Genomic DNA, 16,524 nt, shown 5'->3' on the forward strand with positions numbered 1-16,524 from the left:
ATGGATTTGCATTCAGAGGTCCTTGTTGTCCATACGAACTGAACTCACACTGTACACCTTCCCTTAGCAGAGGCACTGCTCACCCCTCTCCTATTCCTTACTACTTATTGACTGGATACTTCAAGAAATTCAGTGTATATATGAGACCTTCATCCACTTAGTCAAGTTCGGTTAAAACTGGTTAAGTTCATAGTTTATCAGTAGAGAGGTGGAGCTCACTGACAGACAAGCATGCACAAGAGGTACTGCGTGAGCCTTGCTTCCCTGGAAATGAAGAATAGAAAACCACAAGCATAAAGTTACTTCCCACCATTTTGACTATGCAAACATTTAATTTGCTCTAAATTAGTTATTTATGAAACTTTCATATGTTGCTTTTATTAGACCAATAGCTCAGAACTGCATCCTGGATTACACTAACACTTTCCAGAAGAGATGTCAGGTACTCCTCAGTAAGGACTGATCAAGGAATTTGCTGCTGTTGTGGTTGCATGTCCCTGTGGAGTAGCACCATTCCAGTTCTCTAATCCCAAACCTCTGATTTGTTATTTCAGGCAAGAAGGGTTTTTTACGTCAGTGTTTAACAGTACTGATTAATACTAACTGGCTTCATTCAATTGATTTATCATTATTACAAATCCAGTATTTGAAGTTTTAGGCAAACTCTTAGTATCAGTTTGGAATAGCAGCTGTCTAATTTCTGTCAGTCTTTACTGAGTCTTAGTTTAGGCTCGCTGTTGTTTGAGTTACGCTCTAACGTAATTGCAAGTGTGTCTTTAAATGATTAAAATTTAATATGAACATTCAGACATGGCACAGCTACAACGGAAGAGGTAAACACGTTCAAAGTTTAATTTTTGCCTGGGATGGGTAACTCTGAAATTCTGCAGCTCCTGACCCTTTTCATATCGTCCCAGACACGAGTGACTACAGAACAGAACAGAGACCCGCTACTGGCTCCTGAGGGCAGAGACCTTGGTGCCTATTTGTTTATGATTATGTTTACTCTTTGGAGATTGCTGCTGTTTTGCAGGTGTTTCTGATGCTCCACATCTGTCCGAGCCATGTCCCACCACCAGTTATCCAACTGGTAACCAAGAGATGGTGTGCTTTTCCTGAACAACCTGTTCAACAGGTATCTCAGTGTGGACAGAGCCCCAGCCACAACAGGATGCTTTCACGCAGTGGTTGCAGCTGTATGAAGACACATGGAGGTAAGAGCCACTACAGGATGCCAAGAGATCCCAGGGATGCTGTGGGAACCCAGGGATGCTGTGGGATGAGCAGAAACCCAAGGTGCTGTGGGAGGAGCAATATGCCAGGAATATTGTGGGATTCCAAAGATGCTGCAAGATGAGTGGGACCCCAGGGTGCTGTGGGACCCCAGTGGGGCTGTGGAACCCCAGGGGCAGGCTGTGGGAGCCTGGGAATGCAGTGGGCTGCCAGCGGTGCTTTGGGATGAGCGGGACCCCGGCGGTGCTGCAGGACCCCAAGGAGCCCGATGCGGCCCGCGTGGGGAGCCCCCCCGACCCCGCTCCCACGGCGGGGGTGAGCACCCGGCCGGGACACGGCCCCTGCGGAGCGGCGGGGTCTCCCGGGGCTGCTCCCCGCCGCCCGGCCCGGCCACACCCGGCGAGCGGCCGCCAACGGCCCCGACGGGGATGTGGGTGTGGGGGCAACAGCCGCAACGGCCGCTCCCCGCTGGGGACCCGGGGCGGCCGCGCTGAGGCCGCGGAGCGCAGCGCCGTTCCTGGGCAGCGAGCGGTCCCTCGCAAATTTGCAAGTGAGATGCGGAGAGTTCGACCAGCAGCTCGGGTGACTTTTAATCTTTCATTGCGGCGCAGCGGAGGGATGTGGGTAACTAAGGAAATCGGTAGCTGCAGCCTCTGAAATGCCTTGTCTGTCTGTGGTGAACTCTTGACCATTTGGTATCAATGGGGAAGAACCTCTGTGTTTAAGAAATAAATTATTCACTATGGCTTTTTCCTTGATGTACTTATTGACCCTTTCTGTTACATAGCAATTATTTTATTCTAGTTCCCCTCGAAAGTGAGGGATTTGATAGCCTTGTACTCTGATATACCTTCTAAAGATACACAGCAAGTATCAAGCATTCCTCCTTCCTGGCGAAATCCTCACATATTTCAACTCCATCATTGCCAATGACAAAAACACAGTGTATTCTTAATTCACACTCTGTTGTTGCTACTTAGAAAGAAGTTGAAAACACCCCTTTTCTCAGATGTCTGGCTTTGTGATAAAGTGGGGACAAGTGGAAGAAGCATTAAAGATTTCTTTTGCTCTAGGTGATGTTTCATTCTCCCGCTGTTCTGCTTGACCCTGCTTGCTTGGTTTTTAAGCACAGAAACTTAAATGCAATTTGTTCCTCTTTAGAGTTTTCCTGACAGTTCAAGATTTCAAATTCCAGCCTGGCCCTGTATCACATGTGACCATCTTTGAGCTGGTGACAGACCAGAACTAATTGAACTAAGACCAGTTGATGCGTTTTACATCAGCAGCAATTTCTCTTCTGCTAATAAAAACATATGGTCTGTACCATTATTCTAATTTTGACCCATTTGTGGAAAACATTTGAAACTATGTTCTCTGCATTAGGGATTTTTTTTTTTCTTTTATTATTCTCGATACAATTTGCAAATAAATATTTAGTCCAAAACATGCAACTTCTGCTATGTGTTTTCAGGATGCTGTCTTGGATATAGCATACAGGCATTTTAAATGTTTGCAAAATGTGAGAATTACAATTAAACAAACTCTTAATTTAAGCAGAAGTTTTAAATGGGTCTTTCAAAATACATCTTTGAAATCTAGAAATTTTGTAGCTTGTGCTTTGTTTTTGTCTCTCTTCAACAGGTTGCATTACAGTAAAACTTTGTTGGTGTGACTAGAGCATGTTAACATGAAACTCACTGGAATCGACTGCATCCAGGAGCGCTATGGAGCAATTTTCAACATGGAAGAGAAATTGTTACATGTGTCTCGTAACAGAAGGCAGTATTTCACTGAAGGAAAACTTAAACCCAGTGGGGTAGCAACACCCTGGCGCCAAACCTTGAACTCTAAAGGGAAGGGAAATGCTGGACCAGTGACTGGAAGAAGTATGAGAGCAGTGGTGACAGGAGGCGGAGGCTACTTTGGATACAAACTGGGATGTGCTCTTGCCAATGCAGGAGCTTCAGTTGTCCTGTATGACGTACACAGGCCTATCTGGGAAATTCCCAATGGAGTAGTGTGTATCCAGGTACGATAAATTATATTTTCACAACAGTCAGTTAGTTCATTCGCCTTTTCCACAATAACTTACTAGTTTTCATAGAATCCAAATACCTAATTGGAAATTACTGCAAATTCCAATAACTGATTTAACTGTGTTGACATCCTGCGTGATTTTTTTGACAACTGATTTTTAAGTATATCTGAAGTAAGTAAAATAATTAAACCTGTAATGTGTAGAGTATCTGCTTTACCTCCTGACTCCGAAGTACTCCTCAGCACCCAGTCACTGCCTTCATCTGTGCCACAGTTTAATCACCTGTAGAATGAGCACAGAGGTATCATGAGACTTTATTACTGGTTTTAAAGTCCTTTGAGTTCTATGAAGGAAAGCATGATTATCAGCAAGTACTGAAATGGGTTTTCAGTCCCGGGATGTGCAGTAAGTTCAATTACATATATGCATTCCCTCTGGGTTAACCCACTGCATGGCAAATGCTAACCTGCAGGTTTGATTTCAAGTCCAAGTATCTTTCCTTATGTGTTACAGGCAGACGTTAGGGATTATGATGCCATATTTGCAGCCTGCGAAGGGGCTGACTGCGTGTTTCACGTTGCTTCATATGGAATGTCAGGAAGAGAGCAAGTGAGTCCAAATAGTTCTGTATTTGGAATTGGGAAGAGGCAACAGGTCACTGAAGTGCTATTGAAACACGGATATTTAACATATTGCTGCAAGATGTATAATAATTGGAGATACATGTTCAGAAGTAACATGATTCTCTTTGCTTCAAGCAGGCTAGCCTGTAAAAATACAGGCCTAATTTTAAAATAGTGATTTGACTTCTTGAAGTCTGAAATACCAGTCTGAATGATCTTTTTTATAATCAAAGCACTAAACTCATGACCTTTATTTGGGGACATTTATAACATCCCCCTATTGAATTTAAAATGTATTATTATTTAAAAATGCCCAATTTCTTTATTTTCCTAGTTGTACAGAGAAGAGATTGAAACTGTAAACATTAATGGAACAAAGTTCATCATTGATGGTACGTATCTAACATTGCCGCTGGCTGTTAGTATAGCATATCAAAATATTACAGCACTTAGAAAAAGCCAGTTGGCTTTTTTGGCACACACTGTTTTCTACCAAATACTTTACATTTTTGGCAGAAGATGAGGAAATGCATCATTGGGGGGGTTTTATGCTCAGTTCTGGTATGGAGTGTGATAAGAGAGGCTGCACTGTGGTTCAACTACTTCAGCTTTTCATAACTGTGTTAGATGTGATGTCAGAACCTGTCTCCATGTGAGGAGTTAAGGATTTCCATGTGTATTTTGTAGCACTAAGCCTGGTTGCTGTCTAACAGCCTGTGCACAGTCAGTGGGCAGCACTGGAAGCAGAGTCTTCACTTTAAACATGCTTTGCATTTTAAATCACCCAATCGTACAATTAGCTCTTTTAAGATTTGACAAGTTCTCAGAAAAAGGTCATGCAAACTTTATTCCATATTGTTTCAGTTTGCATTAAACTCATTTACTTTTCACATTGCCGCAGCCTGCAAACGAAGGAACATCGCTAGATTGATATACACCAGTACAGTAAATGTGGTGTTTGGAGGGCTTCCTATTGAAGATGGTGATGAGGAAACTGTGCCATATTTTCCAATTGAAAAGGTATTTTGGTCGTCTTACATTTTCATGTTTCCTCTTTGTTTACTTTCTTGTTTCTAAAAGCCCCAGAGTTTACATGACCATGTTTTGCCTGATGGCAGAATCCAGTGCCCAGAAAGAAAACTCTTCACGCTGTTTGTAGATGCTATTCACAAACTTGGCACAGTAGTTTTATGTACATTGGGATATATACTTATTTGTTTCTTATCCAGGCCTTGATTTTAGAAAATAACTCACAGTGTGTCCCATTAACATCAATGAAATTCCACCTGGACATAGGGATTGTGTTATATGGCTCAGTGCCTCTTTAGCTATTTATTATTTATAATATTTTTCTGTTTCGCCTGTATTTAAGATGACATATATTCAAGATAGAGCTGATATGGAAAAGCAGCCTATTTTTCTGTGGTTTTATTTCACTTAAGAAGGAGAAAGTACTTCTGCTTGCTTTGCATGTACAGTTGGGTTTTGTGTCCCTCCTCTCTCCATTAAGTACTTCACAGTTTTTCAAGAAGTAGAGGTGGATAGAGAAAATATTGAATAATAGTTTGAATAATATATCAAATATTTTCTCTGGGACAGTGCCACAAGAAAGTGAACAGGATAACTCAGACCAATTGTAATGTCTTCAAAACTTGGCTTTTGACTTTTCCATTACCTGAAAAATAAATCCAGATTGCAAAGTAGTGATCAATTACATTCTTGGCAGCATTCAAAGCATACATATATTTATTACTTCTCAAATGAGCTGGAATTAATTAACTGGATTTGCATAAATGAAAATGCTTGTTTACCTTAGCAATATGCATGTGTTTTATCCTAAATTAATACCAAATAGCTCTGTATTTTAAGGTATTTATTGCCATCTGCTAAGTAAAAACTAGTGGAGAAGAGATGCCCCTCTCCCCTGTCATTTCAAGAACAGATAAAAACATATTTGCTTTTTCTCTGTAGCATGTTGATCATTATTCCAGAACCAAATCAATTGCAGAACAAATGGTACTAGCAGCTAACGGAACTCCACTAGCAGGTACTTTTGTCTTAGCATGAATTCCTAGTGGGATTTACTCCTCCTCTTCCTGTTCTTTCCTAACATCCTGTATCCTCTATCCATCCTTGGGGGATAATATTGTCCAGCAATTATGAAATCAAGTTCTCTACCCCCTCTCACAAACCAAAAGACTTTCACTTAAAAATCACCTTTAATTTTTTTTTACTTCCCATAGTGTCTGTAAAAGGTTTTAGCATAGTAGCAATGAGTTCCGTACGTTAATTGAAAAGATGAAGACAGCTATAAATTAAACAAAACCAAGTATTTAATGTCACTGTATTATGCAACATAAGTAAAACATGAATGGTGATTAAGTTGTTACCTCCCCTCCCCCCAGTTATATATTAAAATCTGAAGAAGGCACCTGATACTACAGGCTGGAATTATTTATTAGTGGTTCCCAAAGTTTTCCGTGTTGAGGAAGCCAGTTATGCACTTGAATACTTAAGCTCACCTGCGAGATACTATAACTGCCAGTGCAAAACAAATTAATGTAAAGTGCAACATGATTCTATGTGACCAAGTGATACTGAGCTAAATTTAGCTGTAGACAACTTACAGAAAAGACTCTCTTCACTTGATACTTGCAGAGTGCTAAAAAGAGATATAAAGTCACTGACGGGCACTCCATCCCAATAGAAATATTTTGTTTATTTTTTTCCTTATTTCTTCTTTTCTCAGCACCTCTGCACATCAAAGAACCTCTTAATTTTAGGAGCAATACGCAGTTCTGCGTTTGTCAATGAAATTAGATCCAGTCGCTGTTTCAAACATCTCGTTTTGATCCTGTGCCATATGAGTATTTTGCATGTTTTCAAGTACTATTAAGACCAGTTACAGCAGATGATGAACCAGCCAACTGATGTACTTGGGAAGCAACTGGATTTTGATGGTGGTCCTTACTTTCCCCCACTGAAGTTCCCACAAGCTTCTACAGCAGCTCTAGTGGGAGCTGGATGTGCCCACGCTTGAGAGCCCTGCAGCTCTACCTTGTGCTGCCAGTGAGTCACTGCTTCCCATCAATAATTCTGTATGAGATCAGTTGGATTTATTCCACTTTCCTACCAATGACTTGCTCAGTTCAGCAAACCACCGTTGGCACATTCATCTGCTGCGTTGGCACAGAGACAAAGAACTGGTTAGAAAGAGGTTTCCAAATATCCGGTAATTTCTAGGAATCTGACTACGCTGGCAGGACTTCTCTGAATCTTGTCTTGCTGTTTTGCATGTTCCAATTCTGCCAACTTAACATTCAGCTACTAATTCCACACCTTTTGCTGTGTATCATTTTTTAAGATGGCGAAGTTAATTTATTTCAGAGTGAGTTCTGCTACCACAGGCTTTGGTTCATGCAAACGAAGATGTATCATAGTCATGTGAAAGTCACTTAAAAATGGTCTTACCCATTCTTCCAGGAGGTGGAATACTCTATACATGTGTTCTTCGCCCACCAGGAATCTATGGACCAGAAGAGCAAAGGCACTTGCCAAGACTGGCAGTATGTATTTTAATCCTTATTCAACAGAATTTTCCATGATATACAACAGCATCGCTTATTTGTGTTATAATTTGGCAAACCTTAGTGGGCAGCAATTCAATAATTCAATTGTCTGCTGAGGATATTATAACTTTTGTTAACAGGCACTATATGATATCTGTAAAGAATGTATACTACATTAAGAAAGCTGCTTTTTTTTTTTTTTTAAGTACAAACACATGTAAGTACAGCTTTATAATTGAATGTTCACTATAAGATTCAGGCCAATCTATGATATTTCAAATGTCTGTTCACATGCAACTTACACCAAATGGTATAAAATATTAATGAAAAGAGATACAGCAAAATATCTTATTTCCAGCCTCAGCTACTAACAGCTTTCACTATCCAATGAAACAAGTGATGGAGTCGGAAGCACTTTCTGGTACAGTAGGTTACTAAAGGGCAAACAGCTGAAGTGCTCACATTTTACTCTTTTTCACTTGCTGAATTTTAAATTGTAGGACTGGTACAGTGTTTAGAATGCAATCTCTATAGAATTGTATGAGTCAGTTATTTTAAAAGCATTAGTACAATATGAAGTTAGACTCTCTGCACTTCTCTTGATTGTTTTTAATTGATTAATGTAATTTTTTTAGGTAGGGACAAACCTACATTTAGCTGGACAAATAAGTGCACTGTGTCCCATTTTAAAACCCACTTTGCTTTGCTTTTGTATTTGTTTCTGTCTACAGAAAAACATCGAGAGAGGGCTACTTAACTTCAAGTTTGGGGATCCTTCTGCTAAAATGAACTGGGTGCACGCAGAGAATCTTATACAAGCTCAAATTCTTGCTGCTGCTGCTCTCACCCCTGAAAAGAACTACATAGCTGTAAGTAAACAAGAAAAGCAACACAGTTGTCATTGGACAGTGGATCTTGCCCCTGTATCCCATACTACAGTAACAACTGTAGTAGCAGTAATTAATGTACGTGTTATGGTTCCTTGGCTTATGTTGTTGTCTCTGTTTTTACTTGACAAATGTGCCATGCACAGTGTGGGATCTGGCAGCGTTGGCTGTGGAGTGTGTCAGGCAGGAAGTCAATATACATATGCAGTATTATTTTTATTAACTTGTCTCTTCTCTACCTCTTTAACAGAGTGGCCAGGTATATTTCATTAATGATGGCGAAAAATTCAACCTTTTTGAATGGTTAACTCCACTTGTACGTACAATATATACTTTATCTGCAAATACATTAATTTAATTGACTGTAAACAACTGCAGCTTTTGTGCGCATTTTATGCTTGGTGTTTGCTTTGAGTGTAAGAGTTCCATTCTGAATGCAGGTTTAATTCCTGCTTGAAGTTCAGTGCAGTTAGTGCTGGAACAAAGTCTACCTAAAACTTGACATTAAAGCAACTGTCTTCACTGAGCTCAAAGGACCATTTAAACCAGTATCCTTTTGAGTTGCCGTTATCGTTGTTTCTTGAGCACACATCTGTTAATGGTGGCTATTTTGGGTGGACAAAAAATATAAATCCTAATTATTAATCTGTAATATACATTCTTTTCAAAAGATCGCTTTATTGTTAACGATGGGCTCAAAACCATAAACATGTCACAATGTTAAATTAGGTATCAGCACACCATGACATTTCAACTGATTATTACAAACCATTTTTGCCCTTTTTTTGAGACTGCCACTTGAAAATTAGATAGTGTCTGCATGTGACATTTAACTGGAATTCCCTGAAAAATGAAAGCTCAAATAGAAACAGCATTGATGATTTTTTATTTTTAATCAGTAAATATTTCTACAAATATCTTCTTTATTGAAACTTTAAAACTTGTTTGACATTTCTGTTGTTTTCACTGTTCTAAAAATTTCTTTCAGTTTGAAAAATTAGGTTGCAGTAAACCACGGATACGTATTCCTACTTCCTTGGTTTATGCATCAGGTAAAAATATGTTATCAACATTTATCATTCCTGTCCACACTGCCCTCATTCCTAATAATAAGATAATGTTTTGGGTTTTTTTATATGCCCACATTTTTAATGTATAAAATAATATGCTGTGGGCTAATCTAGTGCACAGCAGTTAGGGGTGAAGTTCAGCTCTAAGCAGTGTGTTGAAACCAGAATGATCTGCTATTAAAGTCCCACAAAAACAAGTTCTGTGTAGGACTTGATACATGTAAAACTTTGTAGAGTTAATGGTTTGAATATAAAAAGTTATATGTAAAAATCCATAACTTTTGAAATATGCTGAAGAGTATCTGCTTTGCTGCACAGGTAAATTTCTTGTTCTGTATCCTGTGTGCCCTCCAGAATCAACCCCCATGTGCAGCTAAGACAGAATGCAACTTCGAGTATTTTGTTGTTAGCATATTTTTTATGAAATCTCATGATCTTTTCACTAGACCTGTCACCAACGCACCAAACCCTTTTCACAGAAGCGCCCTAAATCAGGCTGACTGAAGTATTAAGATTAAACCTACCCCCTTGTGAGCAAGTGGTCTTGCTGATGTTAGTACCAGTGCCCTGAGCTCTTAAGCATGTGATTATCCTTCGCTGTCGTATACAGTGCAAGATATGCCAAAATCATAATGGCATAGCACTTTACTATTCTTACCTCAAGTCGAAATCTTTTGTTATGCAGCTATAGTGATGGAATACCTTCATCTGATGTTGAAGCCATTTGTTGAACTGTCCCCACTGCTGACCAGAAATGAGGTAAAATCTTTGTCTGTCAGCTCCCCTTGGCTCTCCCAGAATGCTCACACACACATTAATACTGAGGCACAATTTAAGATTAAGTCAGTAGAAAGTAAAATCCACCCAGTACTACTGCAGCCTCCAGTTTGCAGGGCAAGTGCGTAATACATTTTAGACAATATATTTTGCTCATTACCATAATCTTAGAAAATATAAGAGCTTGTGCTTGCAATGTGGGAGAGGCTGCTTCAGCTCCTTCCTTCCTTCCAAGGCCCATCCTGGGTTGCTCTAGCTGGTCAGTCGGGCCCTCATTTCTGAAGACATTTAGGCATCTAGGAGATGGCTTTTATGTGCCTGCTTAGGTATATAAACAAGAGTGCAGAGCATTTTTATGGATGTTTTCAAGACTAGAATATTCTGTTCTGCAGATTTTACTGCCTCTTTAGGCTTCCAAGATTCAAAATCTTTCAAGATTTAGGCTTTCAAGATTCTCCTTTTCAGTGAACAATTTTAAAGATAACACGACGTATGTCAATAGGACATTGATATAATGTTGTGTTGGGAGGAGGTATTTATGTTAAGTTTCTTTTAACTGTGCCTTTGCTACCATTTACAGACTTTGTTCCAATTTCCTATGTATTCAGGTTTTCGTGTGTTGACTCTTTTGCCCTACAGGTACAGAACATTTCTACAACTCATACATTTCGAATAGACAAGGCACGGAGTCAGCTGGGATACAGCCCAGAGAAGTTTGCATTTGCTGACTCTGTGGACCATTACATTAAAACGAGACCAGAAGCCCAAAATCATCACATCTTCTTCAAAGTTTTTCTTTCTTTAATTGTTACTTTAAGTTTGATCTTTCTTTCTTTAGAATTTGACAGCCTTTCAGTTTTGCATTTTTTTAAAGAAACACAACAGTGACTTGCATGAACTGCACATACTCAGTACTGTTACCTGGATCATTCTAATCTCCTCAATAGTCACTAGCTCCAATCCAATAAACAGGTTTATTTCACACCAAAAAAACAACTGTCCAAACTGATTGCTGAAGCAAATGAGAATCTGCAGAAAGAACAAGAGCTACAACCAGCCTGCAGTGCTTCACCAGTGAAAAGAATGGCTAGAATAAGGAGAAAGATTGACCACAGCTGCTGCCACGGCTCACTGCCTTGGGGAACTGAGGAGCAACCAAATGGACAGACAGAGCAGACTACTGTAAATAACATATACAAACCATACAGAGAGTTCACACTGTGTAAATTTATTTTGTGAATTAGCTGTATCACTGCGTATGAGGGAAAATAAAAGTGTACATGAAACTCGGCTGCAGTCCACCCTGTGCCTCTGTGCAGGCAGCTCCAGAACCGCTCCTCACCCTTCCCTGGGGTGCACAGCCACTTGTGACAGCACCTCGACACAGTTTAGATGCCTAGGCAGTACATGCAGGTATGTTTTTTCATTAGTCAAAATTGTGTATTTTAATTAAATTGGAAGTTATTATCTAAGTTACATTAGTTAAGTGCATTTATGTTACAGTAGAGGAATCTGCCACTGTGGGTTGCACTAAGCTTTGTACTGCTTTATACTGTACTCCTGGAGTTACTGAGGGAAATAACTAACAATAGAGTTTAGTTGATTATCAACTGAACTTTAGGCACAGACTTTTGCTCCTGATTTCTACAGTACAGCAGTTGTGCTTTGCAAGTCCCTGTAAGTAGCTGAAGTGAACAACACGCTTTTTAAATTACTGTTCAGCTAATGTGGGCCTAAACAACAGGGGGTCTGAAGGCCCCTTCCTTCCCATCCACCACTCATACTGGTGATTTATCACAGAAATCTCCCCTCTGCAGCTTTTCTAGCCTGTAACATGGGGAGGGAACAAGAAGGAGCACGATGTGAGCAGAAAGAGTGAGCTTGGGAAACTACCAGGGCTAAGGCAGGAGATCTGAGGAATCAGGGTTCGGTAGTGCAGAGGAAAGAATTACAGGTGGATTTGAGAAATCTAGAGAAGCTGAGAGCACCTAGATCTCGCCTCAGGGAGGGCAGCAAAAGCAAGGTACAGTGACTGTGGGTTGAATGTGCAGTGAGTCGACCATGGCACGAGCAGGCAGAACTGCTGAAAGGATTTAATTCTGATTTAATTTTGTAAGACAAAAGACACAGAGAGGAGAAGCCATTTTTGTTAGTGCGTGCCATTATTTTCTACAATCCCATTTTAACAAACGTGACCGGCAGTGGCCAACACCCACCCACCCCGAGCGGCCGCGGGGCGCCGTGCCCGGTCCGTGAGGGCCGCGCCGTGTCCGGGCCGCCCCTGCGGGCTCACAGTTCGGGCGGAGAAAATGAACTGCCGGCGCGGCAGGGACAAAAGAACTTGGCAGCGGTGGGATTCGAACCCACGCCATCGAAATGACTGGAGCCTAAATCCAGCGCCTTAGACCACTCGGCCACGCTACCGTCTGGATGCCTAGCCGCCCGCCAGGCCTCTTTCAAGGGGGCGGTGCCACCGCTCTCCCCACCCACTCACCTCTATATATTGCCCACCTGTGTTTGCCCTACCACAAGCCCCCAGCGTGGCCGGTAGGCGCCCGCCTTCCCCGGGAAACGCAACTACTGCAGCCGGCACAGGTTCCCCGGCTGATGGCTCCACGGCCGGCGCTGCCGGGGGCGCTGCTGGGGCCCGTCCCCCGCTCCGGGTCCCACGTCCTCCCCGCGGCCGGGACGGGCGTCGCAAGCCCGGCAGGTGGCGCCACTGCCGCGCGGCCGGCGCCGGCTGCACACGTGGCCTGGGCGCCGCGGGCGCTGACCCCTGGCCCGCAGCCGGCGCCTGGGGAGCCCGACGCGCGGCCCGGTTTCCGTCCTCCGGGGCCCAGCCGGCACCGGGCCTTGGATCCTCCTACCCCTGCAGGCGCGGGCCGGCATCGCAGCAAAGCGGTGCCCGGGGGTTGTGCCCCGCAGCAGCGGTGGAGCGTCAGCCCGTCTTCAGGAAGGCTTTGCCTGGCCGCACGGATCCACCACCCCGGGGTTGTCCGTGCAGGGCCGAGGGCCGCACTTCACCGGTCCCTTTGCACCCGCAAGAGGACATACCTCCCTGCCAGGAAGAGTAGCCGGCTCACCCCCCGCCCCACAAGCACGACCCACCGCCTTCTGTCCCAGCTTCTCGCAGGAGACAGCCGCCCTCAGGCCTACCACAGTGCAGGGGCTGCTGCCCACCCCAGAGCTGCCAGCACACTGTGGGGCTGGTCACCTTTCCTGCCAGCTGCTGGCTTGGCGTCTCAAGTGTACCTGCAGCTGAACTGTTCCCACCTGAAATCAGAGACCCCTGGCTGCCTTTATCTCGGTGCTGCTCAACATGGAGCTGTGGAGGCTTGTACAAAGTGCAGCTGGTGGCCAGAACTGCCCATGCTCATGGTCCTGCCACATACTCACCTGCTGCTGCTGAGCTCTGGCATGGTGTAAGCACGTGCTTTTCTTCCCCACCTCAATGTGGGAGCTTGGGGTTGGCAATCAGATTCAAGTTGTCACTGGTGAGTAGAAAGACAAATTCTCCTACCCTGGGAGGCCTGCAGAAAGAATTTGTAAAATCACTTTGTAGACAGAGCTAAAACCAGGACTAAATACTGTGTAATTAAAACAATACAGAATACAGGATGTCTACCCTTCCTCTCTTTCTATAGGAAGACATGTACTGGTTCTCCACAAAGTTCTGTGCGTGTATAGTATATGCACCTATAGTATAGCTGAAATGAGCTTTATGACCAACTGGATAAAAATTGCTCTAAAAGTTAGTGTCATCTGGGGTATGCTTTCCTTTTTCCTTTCAATAACTACAGTTCCCTAGAACAGCAGTTTCTAAAGACCCTCATTTAACATGAGCATACTGCACAAGCTTCAGCGCTCTTGAAAAATATATATGCATTGCGGAGCATACTAAATGAAAGAGTAACATACTAGACTTGCAGGTCACCGATTTCCTAGGTTGCCATTTTAAATGTAATTTTTAATATTTTCAAACAAAATATAAATGTAAATCAAACTCCTTAAAGTGTTAAGGATGTAATAGGTAACATCTCAATAGAAAAGTAAAACTAGAAGATGCAGCACGTCTGGCCTAATATCTAATTTATTTAGCATTTTAGTGTTTTATCTTCAGTATTTTATCTTTAGTATTTTATTAAACCCTTTTTCATCATCACTGATTATTCTTTTAAGAAAATCTTGCAGAGAAGAGAAACCCCACAGTTCAACCTGAAACTAAGTACATCCTTGCATCAGGGTACCAGAGCTGGCTTATTTAAAAGGATGAGGAATGTGTACCTTGAGATGGCGTGACCTAACTATGTTCCTAACATAGCAGAAGATGCTCCATCAGCACAGTACTGCTGTGTGCCACTGCATCCCTTTTAGTCCAAAACGATGCTGTGTATTTGCACGAGTTTAATGCCAGTTACTCTTGTGACTCGTGCAGTGTGCTCATGAATCACACCGGTAATAGCATTCCACTGTTATCTAGTAGCCTATGGTAGCAGATGGAGGTTTTATTAACCTTTATCAGCACATTTTCATGCATTGGGAACCAGACATCTGGCTTCCACCAGGCCTTCAGGATTAATTTGACGAGTCTGTCTTCTTCCCAGAGGTATCCCCCCAGCAGCCATGCCAGGTGCTGCTCTCCCCAGGGTGCTCAGCTGGGCCACCCACGGAATGGGAAATGGGGAGACACACATTCTGGTGCTAATGGGGCAAAAGCACTCAGTTTTCAATAGTTATTAATGTTCATGCCAGTGATTTGCAGCTGGGAGATTAATAGGACCTCAGAGGTTTTCTGCACAATCCACAAACATTGTAAATGTGTTTAATTTGAGCTTAAACTGCAGGAATTTGAGGCTACCCAGAAGCGTGCCTGTAGGAAGCAGCATTAAACGGGGGCTTCGTCAAGTCTTTGTTTTACATTCTCAAACAAGGGCTGCACCCTCAGCATAGTGCTGGAAATTGCTGCCAAAATTACAGGTACCCTCAAATTTGCAGGCAGCGTTCCTGCAGGCATGTGCTGCTCCCTCCCCTCCCCAGAATAAAGTTAGAGTTTAATTTATGTAAGTAGCAGTGGTGGAAGTGGGTGTTCCTGGCAGAGAGTCAGAGCATCTGTTCCATGGGTTTTTAATTAAATATTAGTAATCTTCCTCCTGAAGATTATCTCAGTGCTAGTCCTGCAGCAGTGTTTCTCTGTGGTCGCTCCCTGTTTGGAGAGAGTGAGGATTGTGCATCCTTCTGTCTGTCTGTCTGTCACAAAGGACATACTGACATCTCGCATCTTGGTTTTGTAACCTTTACTTACAGTAAAAAGCACTAATGAGGGTTATTTACATGAATACAAGATTCAATGACAGTAAAAGGGGCAGATTCTTTACAGGCTGCCAAGTAATAAAATTAAGCCAGAACCTACTTACATTTATTGCCATGTAAGGATAAGGAGTTGTGTTTAAATTTTCCACAAATTCTAGCTTGAGGAAAAGCTTAAACACTGACGTTTTCAACCCAGAAAGCCCATGCTTTAGGAAGAACGCAAATATGGGTGATTTGCGGAAATCTGAAGCCTTTGAAACTTCAAATCCGGTGCACATTTCTCATGGGGAATAGAGTGCTGTGCAATTTAATTTAGCTGAAAAGGCCAACCTGAAGTGCCTGGAGCCCCCACAGGTCCTATGGTTATTGTCTTTGTCTGCTCCCTGCCTTCCCCCAGAGCTGGGGCCCTTGGGGGGCTACTGTGGAGTGCAGCACCTGTGCCGGGACACCGACCTTCTGGCTCCAAACCTAGAGGAACCAGAAATTAAACTCGGATGCCTGTCCTGTGAGCAGCGCTCAGGAGACCTGGCTTCATGCAGGATTCCAGCACAGCTGCTATCCCTTCTGCTCCCTTTCGCCCGGGATTCCCTCATCTTTAATACCACATCGGGAAGCGGGGAGAGGGGTGTCTCCTCAAATTTTCAACGTTTTCCTCACAGGAATAAAGGGTCTGACAGGATCCCTCACGCGCGCAGCCTCTGAGGGGAGCGCGAGGCGCCGGCCACCCGCGCGCGCGGTAGGCGGGAAGAGTGAGGGCGGTGCGTGGCGGTAACGCAGAGGTGATGGGCGGCCCCGCCGCGCGCCTCCCCTTAGCAGGGCGGCTGCGCGCCCGCCTGCTCGGGCTGCACCGGGGACGGGCTGCACCGGCCGGGGCGACGCGTCTGGGCTGCGCTAACCCGGTAGGTGCCTTCGCTGTGCGGGGAGTCGGGCTCCCGAAAGCTGTGGCCAGGCTGCTCGCGGGGTGACGTGCGGAATGGGCGTTTTTAGTGACAGAAAATGTGGAGAACTTGGCGGTTG

General features: G+C 43.3%; 2 protein-coding genes and 1 non-coding gene across 5 annotated transcripts in view; 2 read left to right on the forward strand and 1 right to left on the reverse strand.

Annotated features, from left to right (window-relative positions):
- Positions 1-2,878: 2,878 nt before the first annotated feature.
- Positions 2,879-11,466, forward strand: LOC136108813 (putative short-chain dehydrogenase/reductase family 42E member 2). The gene is made up of 11 exons (XM_065850954.2): positions 2,879-3,262; positions 3,785-3,880; positions 4,229-4,286; positions 4,796-4,914; positions 5,866-5,941; positions 7,378-7,460; positions 8,195-8,332; positions 8,601-8,666; positions 9,339-9,402; positions 10,106-10,179; positions 10,837-11,466. The coding sequence occupies exons 1-11, from the start codon at positions 2,921-2,923 to the stop codon at positions 11,083-11,085; spliced, it is 1,365 nt and encodes a 454-aa protein (XP_065707026.2). The 5' UTR covers positions 2,879-2,920; the 3' UTR covers positions 11,086-11,466.
- A 1,073-nt stretch (positions 11,467-12,539) lies between these two features.
- TRNAL-UAG (transfer RNA leucine (anticodon UAG)) lies at positions 12,540-12,621 on the reverse strand. Its single transcript has one exon. It is a non-coding gene; the product is annotated as a tRNA-Leu (tRNA).
- Positions 12,622-16,278: 3,657 nt separating this feature from the next.
- Positions 16,279-16,524, forward strand: part of EEF2K (eukaryotic elongation factor 2 kinase) — a 28,579-nt gene continuing 28,333 nt past the window's right edge. For all 3 annotated transcript variants that reach the window (XM_065850454.2, XM_071814966.1, XM_065850455.2), the window contains exon 1: positions 16,279-16,406. The gene's annotated coding sequence lies outside the window, so the exon portion shown is untranslated. The remainder of the gene's footprint in view (positions 16,407-16,524) is intronic.

This window comes from Patagioenas fasciata, chromosome 15 (genome assembly GCF_037038585.1).
Source record: "Patagioenas fasciata isolate bPatFas1 chromosome 15, bPatFas1.hap1, whole genome shotgun sequence".
In the NCBI taxonomy this organism is placed as follows: Eukaryota; Metazoa; Chordata; class Aves; order Columbiformes; family Columbidae; genus Patagioenas; species Patagioenas fasciata.